At 42.6% G+C, this 22,540-nt stretch overlaps 1 protein-coding gene across 9 annotated transcripts in view; it reads left to right on the top strand.

Moving 5' to 3' along the window:
- Nucleotides 1–22,540, top strand: part of HIPK2 (homeodomain interacting protein kinase 2) — a 210,228-nt gene that overhangs the window by 64,810 nt on the left and 122,878 nt on the right. For all 9 annotated transcript variants that reach the window (XM_077146911.1, XM_077146961.1, XM_077146861.1 and 6 more), the window contains exon 2: nucleotides 9,553–10,636. In XM_077146911.1, the coding sequence (XP_077003026.1) occupies nucleotides 9,553–10,636 (1,084 nt within the window). The remainder of the gene's footprint in view (nucleotides 1–9,552; nucleotides 10,637–22,540) is intronic.

Below are 22,540 nucleotides of genomic sequence, written 5' to 3'. Positions count from 1 at the left end.
CGAACCAGAATGCCCCAAAATATGTGAGGAATACACTGCAAATACTGAAAAGGGAAATAGACACATGTACCATAATAGTTGGAGACTTCAATTCCCCACTCTCATCAATGGACAGAACATCTAGACAGAAGATCAATAAAGAAATAGAGAATTAGAATATTACAATAAATGAGCTAGATTTAACAGACATTTATAGGACATTACATCCCACAACAGCAGGATACACCTTTTTCTCAAGTGCTCATGGATCATTCTCAAAGATAGACCATATGCTGGGTCACAAAGCAAGTTTCAACAAATTTAAAAAGATTGAAATCATACACAACACTTTCTCAGATCATAAAGGAATGAAGTTGGAAATCAATAATAGACAGAGTGCCAGAAAATTCACAAATACGTGGAGGCTCAACAACACACTCTTAAACAACCAGTGGGTCAAGGAAGAAATTACAAGAGAAATTAGTAAATATTTCGAGGCGAATGAAAATGAAAACACAACATATCAAAACCTATGGGACGCAGCAAAGGCAGTGCTAAGAGGGAAATTTATTGCCCTAAATGCCTATATCAAAAAAGAAGAAAGGGCAAAAATTCGGGAATTAACTGTCCACGTGGAAGAACTGGAGAAAGAACAGCAAACTAACCCCAAAGCAAGCAAAAGGAAAGAAATAACAAAGATTAGAGCAGAAATAAATGAAATTGAGAACATGAAAATAATAGAGAAAATCAATAAGACCAGAAGTTGGTTCTCTGAGAAAATCAATAAGATTGATGGGCCCTTAGCAAGATTGACAAAAAGAAGAAGAGAGAGGACGCAAATAAAACAGTTATACATCATGATCAAGGGATTTATCCCAGTTATTTAAGGGTGGTTCAACATAAGAAAATCAATTAATATAACACACCACATTAATAGAATGAAGAGGAGAAAAAAACTACATGATCATCTTAATTGATGCAGAAAAGGCATATGACAAAATCTAGCCTCGAAACACTTAGAAAACTAGGGAAAGAAGGAAATTTCCTCAGTGTGATAAAGTGCGTATGAAAAAACTCACAGCTAACATTGTATTCTATGGTGAAAGACTGCAAGCTTTCCCAGGAACCAGACAAGGATGCCTACTGTCAATCACTGCTATTCAAAATTGCATGGGAAGTTCTAGCCAGAGCATTTGGATAAGAGAAAGGAATAAATGGCATCCAAATTGGAAAAGAAAAAGTAAATGCTCCCCTATTTACAGTTGATATGATCGTATATATAGCAAATTCTGAAAAATACACAACAAAGCTACCAGAGCTAATAAAGGAATTCAGTGAAATGGCAGGGTACAAAATCAGCATAGAAAAATCAGTAAATATAATGGGGAAAGGTTGTAGGCTCGATTCATTGAGAGGTAAATTAATTAGGAAGATTTATTCTAGAAAAATGCCCCCAAGGAGAAATGTTTGGAAATAAGTTTAGTTGTTGTTGTATGATTATTGTAAGATTAAGCTATATAAACATCAGCTGTGTTTTATTCTTTATAAAGACATCTTAGGAATTTTAAAAATTAATTTTAAAAACCTTCGAAGATTTTATTTCCCAGAGCAAAATGGCTCTGCCACAAAATATAGGTAATAAAGCTGTAGTAGGAATTGTGTCCATTTCTTGGAATCATGGCTGTTGACCTTGTAAAGGAACAGCAGTGGCCACTTGAGGCCAGGCCAGAGTCTGAAGCAGCCGGTAGTGGAAAGGGCATTTCTAACCATGTAAATCTCCTTTCTGATTCTGGATGTGCGTTACCAGAGGCAGCCAGTGAAGATCTCCACACTTTTATGACCCTTGGCTGCCATCCCAAAACCAACTTATAAGCCACCCTTTCCCCCTCTGTAAAATTCCACTCTGTACCCTTGCCATTTCACCATGATCTTGGAACAGTGAAAATCAAGAACTTTTCCTCTATGTACAGTCAGCATATTTTCTTCTAATACTTCCCACAAGTACTTGAAGATCTAGGGGTAAGAGGCAAGATGGATCCTGAAGGATGAAGAAAATGCATATTTTGCTTTGCCTCTACAGTAGATAATTTTTTTTTTTTACATTTTGTATTGTGAAATATAACATACATACAAAACAATGAATTTCAAAGTACATTTTAATGAGTAATTATTGGATAGATTTCAAAGTTTGGTGTGGGTTATAGTTCCACAATTTAAGGTTTTTCCTTCTAGCTGTCCCAAGACACTGAAGACCTAAAAGAAATATTAATATAATGATTGAGTAGTCATACTCATTTGTTAAATCCTGACTTCTCTGTTATAACTCCTCCTTCTCCTTTGATCCTTCTCCCAGTCTTTAGGGATATTTGGGTTACACCAATTCTAATATTTTGCATATTAAAAAGGGATGTCAACAATATGGGATGGCGCATGGAACTGGTTGATGTTCTTGGAGAGCTGGCCGCTCTGGATTTCAGGACTTACCTGGCCTAGGAACCATCTGAAGGTTCTAGGTTTCTGAAGAGTAAACTTAGTGCATGCAACTTTTGTAGGCTCTCAGATAGTGCCCTAGATATTCTTTAGGGTCAACAGGAGTGATATTGGTTGGGGGTTGGCAAATGAAGGAAATTTACGATATCTAGCTGAAGCTTGCATAAGAATAGTCTCCAAAATAGTCTCTTGACTCTATTTGAACTCTCTTAGCCACTGATACCTTATTTTGTTACATTTCTTTTCCCTCTTTTGGTGCCAGGGCCAAACTCATCCCTGGGAGCTATGTCCTACATTGCCAGGGAGACTCACTCCCCTGGACATCATGTCCCATGTAGGGGGTTGAGTAATGATTTTACTTGCAGAGTTGGGTTTAAGAGAGTGAGACGCACATCTGAGCAGCAAAAGAGGTTCTCTGGAAGTAACTCTTAAGCATCATTATAGGTAGGCCTAGCTTCTCTGCTACAGAAGTGAGTTTCATAAGAGCAAGCCTCAGGATCAAGGGTGTGACCTATTAACTTGGGAATCCCTAGTATTTGAGAGCGTTGCAGGTTTTTAAGGTAGGAAAGTTTTAAAGTTCCATATTTTTAGTCAGTGGATAAGTTTTTGAAAGGTAAGAAATTGGTAATTTATATAAGATGATACAGATATTTAATACTGATGAATATAGAGTAACAGTTTTCTTTGTGTTGTTATAGAATTATGGGGAGGTTGATTTTTATGCAGAGAGCAGTGGGAAGGAACAGATAAAGTATACATTCTGAATAAGTCAGCCAAAATAGTCTTATGAGGCAGAAGAATGCATGCAGAAGTGAACTCATACTATACAGGTTGGAGTTGAGGATCCAGAAAAGAAGGGATTCCCCTGGTGCCATGGGATTAGGGCACAGGTGGGTTTTAAGCAGGTTTTGGGTGGTAGACAAGCTGGGAGTACTTTTGGGAAGTCAGAGTACATCCAGGCTGAAATGCAGCTAGCACACAACTGTTGACTGCAAGACAAGAACTGCCTAGTTTCCGCCTTGGTTTAAGATATTAGTCTTGGTTGGAGTGGATAAGTCTTGGTAGTATATATGAATTCTATAGAGTGAGGCCAGTTTCCATCAGTGCATGTGACTGGTGATTGCTCCATTCTTTCCTGGAGGCCTAGCCAACTAGAATACTTTATTCTATCAACTGAATACCTACTACATATAATAACCATGGTTTAATACTGGGGAAAACACAGAGAAGTATGAAGTATAAACAGTAGCTCTCACCCTTAGAATACAGCCTAATTATAAAAACATGACCTAAACATTTAAAAAGTTAAACAGCCCAATGATAAATAATTCAGTTCAGCAATACAAGAAATTTTACAAGGCAGAAGCACAATTTGCAGCCAAATGGATTGTACATGTGATATGTGCCATAGGAATGGAGAACTGGGTTGGAAAAGTCTAGTAAGAGGGATCTGAATTGCTAGGCTTTGGACAAGTTGAGAGAAGTGTTGAAGGCATATCAGATGGCGAATGATTTAAGACTGTAGAGGTGGGAAGTTTAAAAGACATTCTAGAAACAGTGATAGACCAACTTAGAGTTGAGGGTTCATGCAGATGATAGATGGAAATGAAGATAAGGTAAGTTGGGATCAAAATGTGAAGGCGTTAATGTAGTTAATTTAGTCTCTAGGGAGACAGAATGGACAGGAGATATCTATTAAAAAGTATTTGACCACTCTGGGTGTTCTAGTTTGCTAGCTGCCGGAATGCAACACACCAGAAATGGATTGGCTTTTAATAAAAGGGGATTTATTTTGTTAGTTCTTCAGAGGAAAGGCAGCTGACTTTCCACTGAGGTTCTTTCTTATGCGGGAAGGCACAGGGTGGTCTCTGCATCTCCAAAGGCCTAGGCTGAGCTGCGAGTGCTGAGATGAGGTATGCTGAGCTGCTTAGACTGTGCTACATTGTGGTCTCTTATTTAAGCACCAGCCAATTAAGTCAAACGTAATTCATTGCAGCAGGTCTGCCTCCTAGCTGACTGCAGATGTAATTAGCAACAGATGAGGTTCACGTACCATTGGCTCAAGGCCACAGCAACAGAAATAGGTGCCTTCACCTGGCCAAGTTGACAACTGAATCTAACTACCACATGTCTACTCCTTGTCAATTTGGCAACTACACACATCACCTTAAAGAATATTAAGGTGCAAAAAAAAATCCTCTTCCGGCTACGGACCTGTGAATCTCAAAACAAGTTGTGTGGTGCCACTATGCAAAGGAGGATATTCACAGAATACAGGTTTTCATTTCCATAGGGAGAAATTGGAAGAACACAGATGTAAAACCTGCAGGGCAAACACTGTCAGATTTCGAAGTCTGAGAGTCATTCATCCTCCAGCTTTAGAAAGTGGCAGACCCACCCTTTCTGAGGGCCTATGCAGTGGCCCGCCTCTTTCCAAATCAACCTTGGGGGACATTGAGGAGACTACCTCTGGGCTCCACTCTCTCCAGGCATCAGGGCCACCCCTGGGCTCTCTGCCATTTCCGGGGCACACTCTCAACCCCTCCATGTGGTGGCAGCCAGGCTCTCCCCGTCCCCCAAGGAGCGTGCTACACCTTTTCCAAGGCCTAAGGCTGCACAACTCTTCCACTGCAATGAGAGGGAGACTCATTCTCGCCCTTCAGGGTAAACTCACCCTCTCCATGTATATGGGTGGGTCCACTCTCCTGGCCAAGGTTTCTTGGCTTTAGACCCAAGCTTCCATGGTTCTTACTCTGCAAACTCCAATCTCTCCCTTTTGTGTCCTCCTTTGTCAAGATTGGCAGTGGTTCCATTTACACCAACAGTCTCTTCAAGCACTCCAGGACTTCTCCATCATTCTCTTTCACTTCCTCCAAAATCTTCGCCTTAGCCATCCAAAACACTGTTCCAACATATCTGGTATTTGCAAACCGCAGCAGCACCCCACTCTCCAGTACATCTGTTCTAGTTTGCTAGCTGCTGGAATGTAACACACCAAAGACAGATTGGCTTTTAATAAAAGGGGATTTATTTTATTAGTTCTTCAGAGGAAAGCCAGCTAACTTTCCACTGAGGTTCTTTCTAATGTGGGACGGGACAGGATGGTCTCTGCTGGCCTTCTCTCCAGGCCTCTGGGTTCCAACAACTTTCCCTGGGGTGATTCCTTTCTGTACTCCAAAGGCCTGGTCTGAGCTGCGAGTGCTGAGATGAAGTATGCTGAGCTGCTTCAGCTGTACTACGTTGTGCTCTCTCATTTAAGCACCAGCCAATTAAGTCAAACGTCATTCACTGCAGCAGGCACACCTCCTAGCTGACTTCAGATGTAAATCAGCAACAGATGAGGTTCACATGCCATTGGCTCATGTCCACAGCAGCAGAACTAGGTGCCTTCACCTGGCCAAGTTGACAAGTGAATCTAACTACCACAGTGGGAATGCACAAAACCAATTTCTATAGGCAGGCCATATGTGAGCTGGTGAGTTGGCAACAACGATGATGCTCTTCAGTGAATTCCCCAGGAGAGGCTGGCTGGCCGAAGTAGAGATGAAAGTTCTCTCTTCTGGCTGCTGAAGTCATGACCTCTCCTTTAAACTATTCAACTAATTGGAGTAAATCAACTATTTGGAGTATTCAACTAATTGGAGTAAATTCAGCCAATTGAATTTTCTCATTGCGGAGGACACTCCCCTTAATTGATCATAGATGTGATCAGCCATGGATGCAATCAACTGACTGATGGTTTAAGTCCACAGAATGTCCTTGCAGTAATGGTTAGACTGGTGCTTGCTTGATCAGACGACCAGGCACCATCACCTGGCCAAGTTGACACATGAACCTAACCATCACAGGAATCTTCAACCTTATGTTTTAGAGACTGGGGAGACGTTGAAAGTTTCTGGATGGAAGAGTAATATGCTTACAGATGTTTTAGGAAGATTAATTTGGTGACAAAACATAGGGAAATTAGAAAGATAAGAATGTATCGGTAGAACAGATATCTATATTTGCATTAATCCTACTAGAAAGTGGTAAATGCATCACCTATGAAAGTGGCAGCAAGAATAGAATGAAGAGATGGATGCAAGAGATATTTTGGAAGAAGGAGAAATTAACAAGATTTATCACCTTGTCCATGGAGACAAAGAAGAATCAAAGGTAGAGGGTGCAAGGGTAGTTCAGTGGTAGCATTCTCACCTGCCACGCGGGAGACCCAGGTTCAATCCTCAGTCCATACTCTTCCCCAATACAAACAAGCAAAACAAACAAAGAGGGCAGGCCACAGTGGCTGAGTTGGCAGTGTTCTCCGCCTGCCATGCTGGAGACCTGGGTTCAATTCTCAGTGCCTGCCCATGTAAAAAGTAAGCAAACAAACAAAATGATGCTGCAATAACAGGACACTCACATGGAAAAATAATGAAATGTTACCCTGCTATACAGCATACAAAAAAAGAAGAAGAAGAATCAAGGGTAAATTCAGTGTTTTAGAATCAGGAGACCAGAAGAATATTTTAGGACAGAAATGGGGATATTAGGATGGAGGTTGAGATGACTAGATTTTGGGGTAAGGTAAGGAGTCCAGCTTTGGAAGATTTTGTTTGATATTGTAGGAGGAGGCAGAAATGTACATATAAGAGAGAGAACTGGCCTGTGATAAACATGTGAGAGTCACCTGCATAGAGGTGACAGTTGAAACTGTCTGATTGGATGGTATCTTCCAGAGGGTACAGAGAGTCAGAACGTTGAAAGTGCCAGCATTTTAATAGAGGAAGAGGAAAAGGAACCACCCACAGCACACAGTGTACAATCAGATAAGGAGGAGGAGGTTACAGAGTCATATAAGCCTAGATGAGGGATGAAGAAGGAAGTCGTGGTCAGCAGTATCAGATGTTGCTGAGAGGCCAAGGAGAACAGGGACTTAAAAAAGGCCATTGAATTAGGCAATTAGGAAGTCATCTATCTTTAAGAATGGGGTGAGGGTGGGGCTGATTAAGGAATCAGCATCAAAGAAAAGAGCATAAACCATTGACCAGAAGTAAGAAGAAGGAAAGAATTAAGAGGGTAGAAAGTATGGTTGTTAACTCCTCTCACATTAGTAGGTCCTAAATATGAGATTTTATGAAAGTGTCTCACACAGCTGTGGGGATGCACAAGTCCCAATTCTGTAGGGCAGGCCATGAGCTGACAACAACAGTAAAGATGTTCAGTGATTTCCATAGGAGAGCCTGGCTGGCGCATGGACCTACTAAGGACTTAGATCCATTTAGCAGGGAGAAATTGAAACTTCTAAGAGAAAGAGAAGACAGTGGAGGAAGGAGGATTGGAGAAGAAATGGGGGAAGATGGAGCAAGAGAATAGGTGGACCTTCTGGTGTTGTAAAGGAGAGAATTTCCTCTGAGACTAGAGAGATGGAAGAGAAGTTGAGGCATGGATGTAGATTAAGGAATGTTTCAAAATGAAGAGAATACGGGTGGAAAGCATGGCTCCTGACCTCGGGCTTCTGGACAAAGTGGAAGGAGAGCCACCTGCTGAAAGAATGGGCTAGAGTATTGGGTGACAGGTTGAAAAGAAAAGTGTTAAATAACCACTATAGGCTATGCTAGGGGGATCAGAGAGAAGTGAATATCAAGATGGATAAGCACCAGCAGTAGCATCTCTAATTGATAGAAACCCCACTATCCTTGGCCTTCTATAAGAATGTTGTTGACAGCAGCTTAGAATATAGACAGTATTTGCTTCTTCTTTTACCTTTAAGAACTCTGTCTTCACCTGTCACTTTATTGTTTTTCCTTAGTACATTTTCTATGAATTTTTCTTTGTTTCCAGCATCACCATAATTATAAATTGTATAACTATTCAAGAGTTACAGTCTTAACAGATTTCTGTGGTTATTTGAATTGTGGATGAGATATTAGTGTGAAATAATAGTACTTTCTAGAGAAATGTATTGATATGAATTTAGGGAAAAAAAGGTGCATGAACATAGCCCGTAAAGTGTGCTACCCACTCCCTCTAAAAAAAGGGCTGAAATAATATTTTAGGCTATTGCCTTGGTTTCCTATCTGCTAAAACAAAAAAACATGCGATCAATTGGTTTAGCAATAGGACTTTATTGGCTCACAGTTTCAGAGCTAGAAGCCTTGCTTCTTCCTGGGGTCCGTATCTTCTGGCTGGCTGGTGGTCTTTGGGATTCCTTACTCTTCTGTCACATGGCACTGCACATGGCCATGCCCTCTCCTTTCTCTTCTGGGTTCCATTGACTTCCAGCTTCTTTCTACTCCCATGGCTTCTCCTTCTGTGTTCGATTCCCTTTGTATGTAAGGACTTCAGCCATATTAGATGAAGGCCCAGTCTCATTCAGGTTGGGCATACCTTGGTTAATAACATCTGCAGACATCCTGTTTACAAATGAGTTCACACCCACAGGACCAGGGATTGGGAACTGAATGTGCCTTTTATGGGGGGCATAATTCCATCCCTAACAGCTATCTAATTCAAAAAGTCATACAAACTGCTGATCCACACAATCCTACAGAATTCATTTAAGATGACAGGGGATAAGTATGATATGTCTAGAAGCCACTGAATCATGAGGAAACATATTTTCTCAAAAGAGTAAAACTGCCAGTGGTGGTCTGTAACAAGGCTGGGCTGAGGGATGCCTAAGTACATCCTAGTTAACAGGGCCAGCTGGCATAGGCTTCAGTCTTAGTAGGATGCAACCTAGTGAGAATGGAGGAAGAATCAGTTTCTATTATAAACTAATATTTATCAGGAATAAATGATCAACTGAGTCATGATATTCTAATTCTGCCTCTGAATCTTGGTTTTATTATGAAATTCTCCCATCTTAATGGTGATCAGGGAGGGATTCCTGGCACCACTTGGTCCCACATACTGAGTGACCAGAATATGCTTCTGGATAGAAGCATATAGGTTCACTTTTCCAATCTTGTTTTTAAGTGGGAGGAAAATGTACTTTATGGCCCACTCAGGCCACTCACTAATCAGAACTGAAATGGAGCTGCTGAATTTAATTATGCCACAGAGACGTGAAAAATGTTTATTTTTCCTCTTTCCTTTCAGGTATGGCCTCACATGTGCAAGTTTTCTCCCCTCATACCCTTCAATCAAGTGCCTTCTGTAGTGTGAAGAAACTGAAAGTAGAGCCGAGTTCCAACTGGGACATGACTGGGTACGGCTCCCACAGCAAAGTCTATAGCCAGAGCAAGAACATACCACCTTCTCAGCCAGCCACCACAACCGTCAGCACCTCCTTGCCGATCCCAAACCCAAGCCTACCTTACGAGCAGACCATCATCTTCCCAGGAAGCACCGGGCACATAGTCGTAACATCAGCAAGTAGCACTTCTGTCACTGGGCAAGTCCTTGGTGGACCACATAACCTAATGCGTCGAAGCACTGTGAGCCTTCTTGATACCTACCAAAAATGTGGACTCAAGCGTAAGAGTGAGGAGATTGAGAACACAAGCAGCGTGCAGATCATCGAAGAGCATCCACCCATGATTCAGAATAATGCAAGCGGGGCCACTGTAGCCACTGCCACCACATCGACTGCCACCTCCAAAAACAGTGGCTCCAACAGTGAAGGTGATTATCAGCTAGTCCAGCATGAGGTGCTGTGCTCCATGACCAACACTTATGAAGTTTTAGAGTTTCTGGGCCGAGGGACATTTGGGCAAGTGGTCAAGTGCTGGAAACGGGGCACCAATGAAATTGTGGCCATCAAGATCCTGAAGAACCACCCGTCATATGCCCGACAAGGTCAGATTGAAGTGAGCATCCTGGCCCGGCTGAGCACAGAGAGTGCTGATGATTACAACTTTGTCAGGGCCTATGAGTGCTTCCAGCACAAGAATCATACGTGCTTGGTCTTTGAGATGTTGGAGCAGAACCTCTATGACTTTTTGAAGCAGAACAAGTTTAGCCCCTTGCCCCTCAAATATATTCGTCCAGTCCTCCAGCAGGTAGCTACAGCCCTGATGAAACTAAAAAGCCTCGGTCTTATCCACGCTGACCTCAAACCAGAAAACATCATGCTGGTAGATCCATCTAGACAACCATACAGAGTAAAGGTCATCGACTTTGGTTCAGCCAGTCATGTGTCAAAGGCTGTGTGTTCCACCTACTTGCAGTCCAGATATTACAGGTAAGGCCTTTTGCACCAAAACAGTTAGGAGATGCTGAAGGCCTGTTGGCATTCTCAGTGAATGTGCAGTAGCATTCACTATAGAGGAGATAAATGTAAGCCTACAGTTACTGCCCTGAAATTATTTTGATTTAGTTGGGAAATTAGGACATGTGCACATTCAAATGACAATTAGAAGCCATATAAATATGGAGCCAAGTAAGATTCTTAGAATAAATGTTCAGAGTTGGAGATCATGAGAATTGGGGTGAAAATTAGAGGCATACCGAGGAAGTCATGTTTTCATGGAGGAATAGGATCCAGTGGGTAGAGGAGAGGAAATACACGTGACTGAGGTAACATTACTGGGAATGTGTGAGACTTGTGCAGGAGACAGGCAGGACTGCAGCCTGACCACAACAGAGAATTGGGGAGTAGTGAGAGATGTTGATTGAATGGATAGGTTGGAACCATGCTATTGAATGTCTTCCACACCAGGCTGAAGAGTTGGAACCACATTCTTAAACACTGAACAAATACTGGGGAATTTTGAACAGTAAAGGATGATAGGAAGAAAGTGCATATTTAAAGAGATGAGTTTTATATCCATGCAAAAGATGGATGGAAGAAGTGAGTAACTGTAGTCTAGGAGGCCAATTAGCTTGCTCCTTTAATGAGATAAAGGTCAAGTTTTGAGTGAGTATGATGGAAGAATTATTTGATAGAAAAATGTGTTCACTCATTGAAAAAACATGTATTATGCTTCCAACCCATGCCAGGCCCGGTGTTAAGTACAGGAATCTAGCCAGGGTAGGATAAACAAGGCTCTTGCCTTTGTGAAGTCTTGGCATCCTGGTTCTCAGTCCTGGCTACACATTACAATGACCTGGGGAACTTTACAAAATAATCTTATTTGGGACCCAGTCAACACAAACTGAATCACAATCTCCAGGGGTGGGCTCCAGTGAGAACTTACAGAAATTTTTTATGATGAAATATATATGATAAAATTTGCCACTTTAATCATTTAAAGTATACAGACCAGTGGCATCCATTACATTCACGGTATTATACGACCATCCCCCAGCAAGAGTGTTTTTTCACAGTGTGCAGCCAGGATTGAGAACTGATGCTCTGGTGGAACAGGGGATAAGAGAAAACCTGAGGTTGATGTTTGATTTCTTCGCTCACCAGCTGTGTTGACTTGGGCAAAGTGCTTCATTTCTCCAAGCCCATTTCCTCAATTGGGGAAATGCTTTCTCGGCTTGGTGGGGTTATTGGAATGATGGAATGCTCAAATCCAGTCATACTGGAATGATGGAATGTTCAAATTCAGGGATATAGCTTAAGGGCTTTGCACAGTGTCCAGCATATGGTAGACACACAGTTAACTGGTGGTTAGAGATGGAAAGCAAGAGAGGGAGATTTTGTGGAAATAGAGATGGGTTGTGTTTGGGGTACTGTTAAACAGTCCAGTGAAAATGGAAGTTGCAAGAAACTGAAAAAACACCTGTCAAGAGCGCTGAGACACAGTTAAGATGTTAACAGGTAGACAGTAGAACCAGAGTCCTGGGATCTTCTGCCATGACACTCCTGATCTTGGGTGTGTTTTCTCCACACTTCCTTCATTGTCACCAGGCGTCCCTGACTGCTTACGGTTCCTGAGACCAGCCTTGCTGGCTTTCCCTCTGGACCTCCTGCTGCCTCCCCATGCCACCGTTGCTAACCTCAGTCCCTTCAAGTCTCTCATAGCAGTGCTCCTCCATCCCCTCCCGCAGGCAGGCAGCCCTTCTCAGCAAATTAACTCACATCCTCCTTCCTTGGGGCTCTCTGGTCACACAGCACCAGTCCCCAAGTCCCCTCTCCACCTTCCTCCTTATCTCCTTTCATCTTTTGTCTCCCGACTCAGACAAGGAGGGTTCAAGCTCCCCGATCCCAGTCTGTGCTGTTTCTCACACCCTTTCCTCTCCCCCACTTTACTGGAATTTCTTGAACTTGACCAACTCTTTCATAGCCTCTTAAATTTGACCTTCTCCAGCAATTCCTTTCTCACTAAATTCAGATACACACACATTTTCCCCCATCTCAGCAAGGGCCTTCACTTGCCTTTTCTTTTGTTGCCAGTCTTATTGAGAGACTGATCTACTCCTGTTGCCTTAGTTTTAGCTCTCCACATACTTTCTTCTTAAGCCTTTGCAATCTGGTATCTGTCCCTGCTGTGCTAAAGGAGCTGCACACCTGGCTGTGGAGTCAAGTGTTTCCCATCAGAGCTAAGTGGAGGAGGGGAGATGAGTCCATTGTCGAAGGTGACCTCTGTCCAGGAGGGTGTGCTTGGATGGGAAGGGAGGAAAGGGAGTGATCTGAGGAGCTCTGTGTCCCAGAAGCAGGAGGTCAAAGCAAAAGGAGTGGGGGCTGGGTTGGGCACTCAGTTCATTGAGGCCAAGCTGGTGCAGGGAGGGCACATACTCTCTTTAGAAAGCATCTGGCACACCTTTGAAAGTGAGCTCTGCCTGTGTCAGGTCATCATGGATTAACTGCCCATCCAAGAAATATTTGGTGCTCTCCGGTCACAAGAAGTGGGAAGCTGCTGTTGTGTGATATTTAGGTTTGCAAATTCAGCACACAAAAGGCTATTTCTTCCTAGGTCTTGGTCTGAAATTAGGGTGAACTGCAGAAAAGTCAGGGGCTCCTTGGCCTTTATTTTTATTATTCTTTTATTCTGAGTCACTGAATAGTTAACGGTTGTATTAATGTTTACTAAAAATTGAGCATGATGACTTGTAAAAAGACTTTCAAAAGTGATATTTAAAAGTTAGTGAATACTTAGAGCAGGTTTAATTTGGAATTCTTAAACTCTTCTGGATTCTCACCTGTGTTCAGGTAACACTCACCACCCTCCCCCTGCAGACCAACTCTGCAGTCTTACTTTGCTTTCCTGTCTGCCCCTGCTGCCAAGAGGTTGCGGTCACATACCGTGCATCCTAGCTCAGCTGGAAAGTCTGTGTGTGGCAGTAGAAGTTTGCCTGTGGAAGCTGGGAGGAAGATCTGACCCCTTTAACTGTACTTCTAATAATCCTTTCCTTATCAACCTCTCCTGATAAAATTGAGCCTTTTAAAAAACACTTTGAAGGTTTGTTTTCTGACAGTCCCAAGGCCTTCCTTAGCTCCATTCTCTCAGTCTTTGACTTCATGAAAGGGGCAGTCACACTTGGCCCCAGCACCCCAATTTCCCTCCAAAGGCCCCTTCCTTAGGTATGATATTACCCCCTTTTCTTTAGCTCTAAGTGACCATTGCCTAAATTCTGAGCAAGATAACCTCTTCCCCTCTTTGTGGTAGCTTTGCCCAAAAAGCTAAGTGTCCCTCAGGTACTCCTGGTGGCCTCCCTGCCACTGAGCAGGGCTCCCTATTTTCAAGGGCACAGTTAACATGAAGTCCAGTCCAGCATTTCAAGAATCAATTCTAAATTGATGCTTCATTTCTGAATTAGTCAGTGGTCTGTTTCTGCCCTAGGCCTCATCTGAACCCTGGAGTGGTTTGCCACCATTTAGGTGGATCCAAGTTTTTGAGTAGAGTCTTCAGCTTTTTGTATCCTTTAGTCCTAGCTGTGTAGAACAGCCCACTCCAGGCCACATTTAGCAAGTTGGTTTTCTTGGTTGCTTCACCACTTATCAGGGAAGGGAAGAAAGCTCTTTAACAATTGTACATTAATAAGGCCCACGTGAGAGAAGGAAGAAGTTTTCAGCTACATCTTGGGAGAAGGTCGCTCACTGTGTTTGAGTAAAGAGGGATAGGAAAGTCATCATATGTTATGAATTCCACCTCTGGCAGGGCCTGGCAGTTTGGCCTTTGTCCTGCATTGTCCACTTCCCAATGGAGTTCCTATATCTGAGCTGGGCATGATCTGTGGATGACACCTCATTCTCACAGAGGAGGGCACTTCCGTGTCCTCCTTTGTTTTAATGGGAGTGTGCAATGTGTCTCAGCCCATGCCTTCCCGGCCTGGTGATGTGCAGACAGTATTGTATAAGGAGATGTTCCTGTGTGTGAGGACCTGGAAAAGTAGGTGATGTCATGGGAAAAGAAACATATTCCCCAACTGTTAGGCATTTACTTGGCCAGGGTTTGGGGGCATATCATAGTTAGTATTCTGTGAGCAAGTCTTTGTGTGTTTTTCAGGAAACAAAGCCTGCTCTTTTCAGTTTTTTTAAGTCTGATGTTTGGATAGCCCCTTCCAACTGGAAGGTCAGCTGCACAGTTACACTGTCAATTACAGTGGTTTTCTTACATTATTGTGCATAAGAATCATCTGGAGAGCTTGTTAAGAACACAGATTTCTGCCAGGGTCCTGCCCCAGACCGACTGCGCCCAAATCCCCTGGAGAGTGGCCCTGGAGAAAGTCTCCACCCTCTGCCCCAGAGTCCACCTCAGGGAATTCAAAGTGAGCATACATCAGTGGTCTTAGGGCTACTCAGTGGAAACGCTGTTCCTGGGGAGAAGGGATTTCCTTAATGGTATCACCTTTCAGTTATTCACACCCAAAGGAATGGAATTGCGGGTAATCCCGTTTACTCGTTTACTCGTATTACTTCACCTTTGAAGCCCCTGCTGTGTCCTTATGTAATGATGGCAGTTATTTTTTAAAAAAACATGCTTTTGGAGAAAGCAGTAAATTGGTCTGGGGTATTTCCACTAGTAGCATGACTAGCAAACCAAAAAACAAAGCCAAACGTTAAATCTGCTGTCAGAAAGAAAGGACATTCCAGTCAGGCAAAGGATAGTCAATGACTAAAGTGACTAGATTTTGTTGTTCCTGTTTGTGCTCAAGGCTATCCAAAAATATCTGATCTACCCTGAATTTGAGACACTTAGGACCATTATTAGAATCAGTTTTCATAAAAAATTGCCAGCAATGTGTATTTTTTCAGAATGATCTGACCTTTTTGGTCTGTTTCCTTTGGTTACAGAGCCTATCTTTTGAAGTCGTTATGTCATAGTTGTTCTGGATGTGGGTGGAAATTAATTTTAATTTAGTTCAATTCATCAAACATTGGATACACCTACTGTGTGTCCGATCCTGTGATAAACTGAAGGGTGCAGAAGGTAAGGCATGATCTCTGCTCTTAGGAATTGGTAGTCCCTTTGAGGAAATAAGACAGAAAAGACACAAACTGCTTACAGTGTAATTCTGATGCTTTGATATTGCAAATATTTGATTTTTCACTAGATATTTATTGAGACAATGGACCAGACTCTAGGAAAACAATGAGTGAAGCCAGTTCAAGAAATTCACAATTAATGAAAGATGTCACAAGAGGATTAATTAGGGATGGTTTATAGAGTCAGAGCTAAATTGAAGGAGCATTGAGGTAGATTTTCAAGGAAAGAGAGAGAGATGAGGGGCAGTCTGGGGGCCATGAGGGTTGGCATCTCAGTGATCGATAAGGGAGATTGGAATGGAGAGATGAGGGAATGGCAGTGTGATTGGAGGGAGTTGAAGGCACAACATGTTGGAAAGTAGTGGTTAGGTGAGTGCAGTGTGACAATGAGGAGCTTTGAGTGCAGGCTGGAGGGGCTTGGATAGGATCCAAATGCCGCTTTGGGAGTCTTTGTAAATTCTTGAACAAAGAAGCAATGTAATGAAGTTAATGATGGTCTAAATCAATTGGATTGGCAAAAATAATAATAATAAAGGTTGGGGCCGGGAGGGAGGTTTTCCAGACGCTAAAAGACAGTTGTAGTTATTCAGGAATAAAGTCAAGAGGCCCTAGATTGTGAAAGGGGATTTTTTCCTCCAGTGTGAATATGGGCATTTTTAATGCTTTTAACTTTTCTGATACTTTGATGGCAGAATTGACCTAGAGGAAATAGTGTCTTTGTTTGCTTGCTTTTGTTTAGTGATTTTGTTCTTAGGCACAAATCTGAATCTCTGGTCTCTTCAGAATATTGTTTTAAATCCCACCACTGCTATAAAATAACAAGCTCTGTTTAGAGAATTAAGCGACGTTAGCTCCAGTCCTGGCCCTGTCACCAGCTAACTGTATTTCACTGACTCATTAGTAGAATGTCAACTGTGAGCCATCCACACTCCTTCATCCCATTATGTCCAGGGCCTGTGTTTATGAGACAGTTGGCCAGGGTTGATAGCTCTGTCTGTGACCAGGGGACAGTTTTCTCTCATGTAGGTTGACCTTGACCTAATTAGTCCAAACCGGGGATTCTGTAATCTCTTTACCATCAGCAGAGAACAGGGCATATTCCAAATGCCATACTCCAGGCTGAAAATACAATCCAAAAGCATAAATAGCTCCAAAAATTGCATAGCTTGTCCAGATTATGAAATGTAGAAAGCGATTAGAAGTTAGGTTTGATTGAAAAGGAGCTCTGGAAACAATTGCATTACAATGGTTACCTCTTTAATCTGTCTTTTACTACTAACAGAAACAACAGAAAAAGGGGCTAGTGCACACTAGAGGATATTAAATGAAAATTCAACCCACTGACAATCTCAGTTATAAACATGTGAAAGCTTTTAGGGTTGCAGCCACTTTTTGGTGGAGAAGGAATCAATAAGTTATCTGGGCTGTTAGATTATCCTCAATTTTCCCTATTTGTCTGTAGGACTTTGAGCTGTAAAGTGAAGTAATTTGGAATTAAAATTTTCCTTAGTGTAAAATAATTGAAATGGGATGCTCTATATGTATTCGAGTGTATCTCTGCCCAGTCAGAGAGAATTTGGTTACAGAACCTATCTTTTTGTTTCATAGTTGTTCTAAATGGGAGTGGGGATTAATTTTAATTTAGTTCAATTCATCAAGCATTGGATACATACTATGTGTCCAATCCTGTGAGAAACTGAAGGGTACTGAAGGTAAGGCATGATTTCTACCCTTAGGAGTCAGTAGTCCCTTTGAGGAAATAAGACAGAGAAGACACATGCTGCTTACAGTGTAAATGTGATGCTTTGATACTGCAAATATTTGATCTTTCACTAGATATTTGTTGAGACCCTACTATGGACCCAACTCTAGGTTCCCTTCCCATTCCCTGAAGACTCAGATGACATCATGTAAGTAAAAGCATGAACATACGCAGGCATCGGTGTGCTGGTGAGCACTTCGGTAACAGAGAAACTGGTGCTCAGCTTTCCATATAGAGGTGCTGATGTGCATAAATAACTACCACGTGGACGGAGATGGGCACATGAAACAAATATATATATACATGCAAGAACACATGCATATTCAAAGTCACTGAGACACTGTGTACCTCTACTGATCACGTGAGAGGGGCCCAAGAGTCCCTGGACATAGAGGCCCAGGGGCAAAAGCAGCATTAATGCCCCAGAAACTTGGCCCAGTTTTCTGTCTTGCAGAGCTGCCTATTACATGTCCCCAGACCTGAGGACACTAAGGCTGGAATTACTCGTAGGCGCGAGATATAGACTGGCAGTTCTCAAAGTGTGGTTCAAGGACACTCTGTTCCAGGGTTGCTTATTAAAAATGGAAATTCCTGGGTTGCAAAACAAACCTAACGAACAGGCTCTTTGGAAGTAGAGCCAGGCAGTCTGCATTTTAACAGGCACTCTAGCTCATTCTTATACTTTGAGAACTGTTTTTCTAGATGGTGTGGACTCGAGTCCATCATCCCACAGAGAGTGTATTAGGTACTAGGTCAGGATTAGAGAAATGGGGCCGACACTCCCAACCCGGCATAGAGCTGTTGATCTTCTGTCTGAGTGGTTGATAGCCCTGTATGGTGGCCTGATTCTTAGATTACTGGTGGTCAGATCCCTTATAGCATAATGGTGGTGGCAGTCGAGGCCCAAAAATAGTTGGTGAGAATTATGTGGGTTGGTGAACTGGCAAGTGAGTTGGTGATTAGGAGGAGAACATTTCAGGTGGGAATGAGAAAGCAGATGAGCAGCAGGGGAGACATATTTATATACTTTTCTTTGCATAATTTGTAGTAAATGTAGCACTAACTGCTAAGTAGCTACTCAACTTTCCCTGTAGCCATGGCTTGAGCTATAATCCTCATTTATTCATCCAACAAGTAATTTTTGAATACCTAACATGTACCAGGCACTGTGCTTTGTGCTGAGATTTCAAAGGCATCCTCACCCTCAGCTATGCAATGTCTGCCCCCAATCTGTTATGGAACAGATTGGGCAACCAGGGGTTGGGTGTGTCAGGCTTCCACTCTTTTCGTCCATCCCCCCTTAACTATCTCTCATCACACTGAGAAGGCAGAGTATGTCACCCTAGAATTACTTTGCCCTGTTCTCTCAGCTCCTTGGGCCACTTGCATGTTCAAAGCCCTAGGCACTCTCCCCAGTGAATGAACACTTCTCCCTGCTGTACTTGTTCCTGTTGATGCTACCTACACTCCACGCCCCCCCCCCCCCCCACTTCCTGTGACAGCAGGTCTCTGCATCATAGCCTGTGCACGCTGGGGCGCCCTTTCCCCTTCACTCGTCAGGCTCTCCAAAGAAGGAGGAGTGAATTTCCAGCTGAGCCAGTGCTAGACTGGCTAGAGTCTGGAGTTTCCTATCTCCCGCAATCTCCCTATGGCTGCTGGTTCATGCAGGGTCTTAAAGAAAGATGGCCAAGGGACGCAAACTCACAGTCAGTTCCAGATTGAGGGTCAGAGCTCTTGGGATTGCTGTACTTTTGTTCCTGGGCATAAACTGAGAGGACAAGTCGTGGGAATAGTTTTCTTCCCGAAAGTAGAGCCTGAGACAAGGGCTTGGGTGCAGGTGGTCTAACTGGGAGATGATCTCAGAAAGCAGGAGTAAGGGAATAGAGAGACTGATGCTTGGAAGCAGTAAGCACCATTAATGGGCAGCTGCTGTAGGTAACAAGAGCTCCAATCTCCCAGGGCCTTGGAGGAGCATGCAGAAGCCTTGTACATGGGAAAGGCAGGAGGCCGTTAGCTCTCTTGTACCTCTGGCTGAGCTTGTGCGAGAGCTAAGTGGCCTAGAGCAAGATTCAAGAGGATGCTGAAGTAGAAATTGCCCACCACAGCTGCAGTTAAAATCAGAGGAAGTGCAGCGTGTCCCAGAAGACCCCAAAGTGTGAGCTGTAGCATCATGCCCAGGCATTAATCCTTGCCCTTCCCATCAGTTACATGTGCAGCATCTCAAAGAGAAAATAATTAAGCTAAGAATTCAGAGTTGAACTTTACAATTTGTTTGTTTGGTTTTTTGTGGGGGTTGAGGGGAGGGTATTGAAAGTTTGAACTTGAAAATTAAAAAGAATGACTCTTACCTCCCCTCCACTCCTTTATTTATTTATTTATTTACTATTTAGCAAACTAGACTGCTACTGGAGATGAGAGATAGAATACCGAGTAGGGGGAGTTGCATGAGTGCCTGGAAGTGTGAATCAGTCAGCAAAACAGTGGAGGAAAGTGGAAATCTATTACTCTTCTTCCAGGTTTTCTACATTCTTGCTTAGTAGATATTGTGATACCTTTCACCAGGTCGCATTTGTTGAATGGGTAAATGCCTGGCTGACTGATTGAATGAATGAATGTGAATGAATGAATAGGTGGTATCAGTGACCTCATATGTTTCATAGCTCAATCACACTGTCGTATACCATTTTCTTGTGGTCTCCCATACAAAAACATTCACCATTTCCCTAAGTCTTTTACCCATGGCATCCAGCATCTCTGAACCCTGAATCATAGGGAGCCCTGGCATCAGACTTTTGGGGAACATACACACTCACTAACAATGTTTATTCCCATCTTGTCTTTCCACCTGTGAGATTTAAATTTAAAACCTGAAGACAGCTGACTCAGCTTCTAATAGATCAGTTCCCTGAAATCAGCCAGCACCTGTCATGTCCCATTACCTTTACAGAAAATTAGAACTGACTTCCCCAGGATGAAGAAGGGGCAGAACACAGCAAGACATGACTGTAACCTCAAGGAGATAAAGACAGTGGGCCTCAAAACCTCTTATCTATTTTTCTGTTTTTGAGTCTGTGGACATGCTAGTTGTGTTCCCCCTAACTTTGTGTTCATACTTAAGAGCCGAATGTACAAAGATTTCCTGAAGGAAGATGAGGCTAATCATAAAATGCTCAGCATGAGCCTCTCAATGGGAAGCAATAAATATTAGCTGCCTTTTCTCTTTTTTTTTTTTTTAACTACAATTACTTTTTTCATCATTGTCATTATTTTTGTCGTGATATATGGCAGACAGACCTTGGTTTGAATTCCAGATCTGCTAGTTTATAAGCTATGTGACTTTAGGCAAGTTCCTAAACTTTCTGAGACTCATTCTTCTTTTCACAATAACCCATAAAGTTGTCATAAGGACCAAATAAGACAGCCACGTATGTCTAACTCACCTAGCACCATACCTGGCACATATATATTATGAATTGCAATCATGCATTCCCCTGGGCTCCCTGACAGTTTACTGGCCTCTATGATAGCATTTATTTTATTTGGCCTGATACCATCATTAGCCCAACATCTTGACTATTCACAGCTTCTTGGGGTCAAGGACCATTTCTTTTCCATCTCTGTAGACACATGGTGGCCCCGCACTGTACCTTACACTCAGTGGGTGTTAAGTGAACGAGTGCTTGAATGCTGGGAGGGTGGATAATGTGTTTCCTCTGGTGTCAGGAGGGGTGGTGTCCACTACACCAACAAAGAGGTTAGCACTTGAGGAGAGCACCTTCTCTGAGTTGGGAGGGAGGGGCAGCAGAACCACAGTGATGAGAGGAGGGGCGGGTGCACCACTCTTGACTGGAGGGCAGGGAGCTGTTGGTGTGCCTGAAGTAAAGCTGTTAAATCCTGCGGTCTTTGGAACGCACAGAAGCCTCAGTAAATTATATGGCGTTTGACATCTGCTGCTTCTTCCTGCATCCACTCTGAGTTACCATTGATATCAGAAGAGCCTAGAAACCTAGACTGGAGTGTTGAAAGGACCCCAAAGACAATGCATATGTCCAGTGTATGGTTTGTGTGTATTTAGTGGCCACAGGTGGTTCATTGACCCGTAGTATTTTCTGTATTTGGACCCTCTTCCTTGTCCTGATTCTTGAATAGAGAAGTACTCTCTGAAGCCCCAGCCTTGTTTCAATGTTGACCATAAAGCAAAGGTTCTTTGGCCAGGACATGAGGGATGAACTGTCAGTGCCACTTCTTTACCATCCATTGACCTCCAGTGAAGGAGTTCCAGTCCTCTTCTTTCTGTAAATTAGAACTTACATTGACAAATAAAAATGCACTAAGTGTGAACCCCCAGAATATAAATAGACCTGGCACGAAGAGAGTCAGATGATGTTCTTACTTGTGAGAGTCAAACATTCACCCCCCAGCAGCAGGAGGGAGATTTTCAAGGTAATGGAACAGTTCTGATTGTGGTGACACAAATCTATACATGAGTTACAACTCATAGAACGGAACATTAAAACAATAAAATAAAATTTAAATATATTTTTAAAATAAAATCTGTATCTACCCCTAGAAACCCCTAAAGAAATTGTTGATAATATTAAACCCTCATCCCTTACCTTGCTTGATTTTTCTTCCTGTTTTTGATTTGTTGTGTTGTGTTTGGGTGAAAGGGATATCTTTGTTTATCCTGTAATAGGAGGCCCACTAGGGTGACAGTCATTTCTGGAAATGACTGGACAGAGGAACTTATGAAAACAACTCCAAGGAATAAACAAAAGCTGATGACGGAAACACTGTTATCATGCTGTTCCTTTATTTTATGTGTCTGTTCTGTGTATAGATCATGGACCTGTCCTCTAAAGGTTAAAGATAATGACTGCTAGAAACAGAGGTGCTGAACTGTGACCTCTGAAGTGGCAAGACTTCTGACATGCAGAAAGAGGATGAAGTATGAGTGGAATTTGTTCATCTAGCCTCACTGTGCCTAGGGTATCCTTCTCTCAATT

The sequence above is a fragment of the Tamandua tetradactyla genome, chromosome 1, assembly GCF_023851605.1.
Source record: "Tamandua tetradactyla isolate mTamTet1 chromosome 1, mTamTet1.pri, whole genome shotgun sequence".
In the NCBI taxonomy this organism is placed as follows: domain Eukaryota; kingdom Metazoa; phylum Chordata; class Mammalia; order Pilosa; family Myrmecophagidae; genus Tamandua; species Tamandua tetradactyla.
This window is presented reverse-complemented; position numbering and strand designations above follow the sequence as displayed.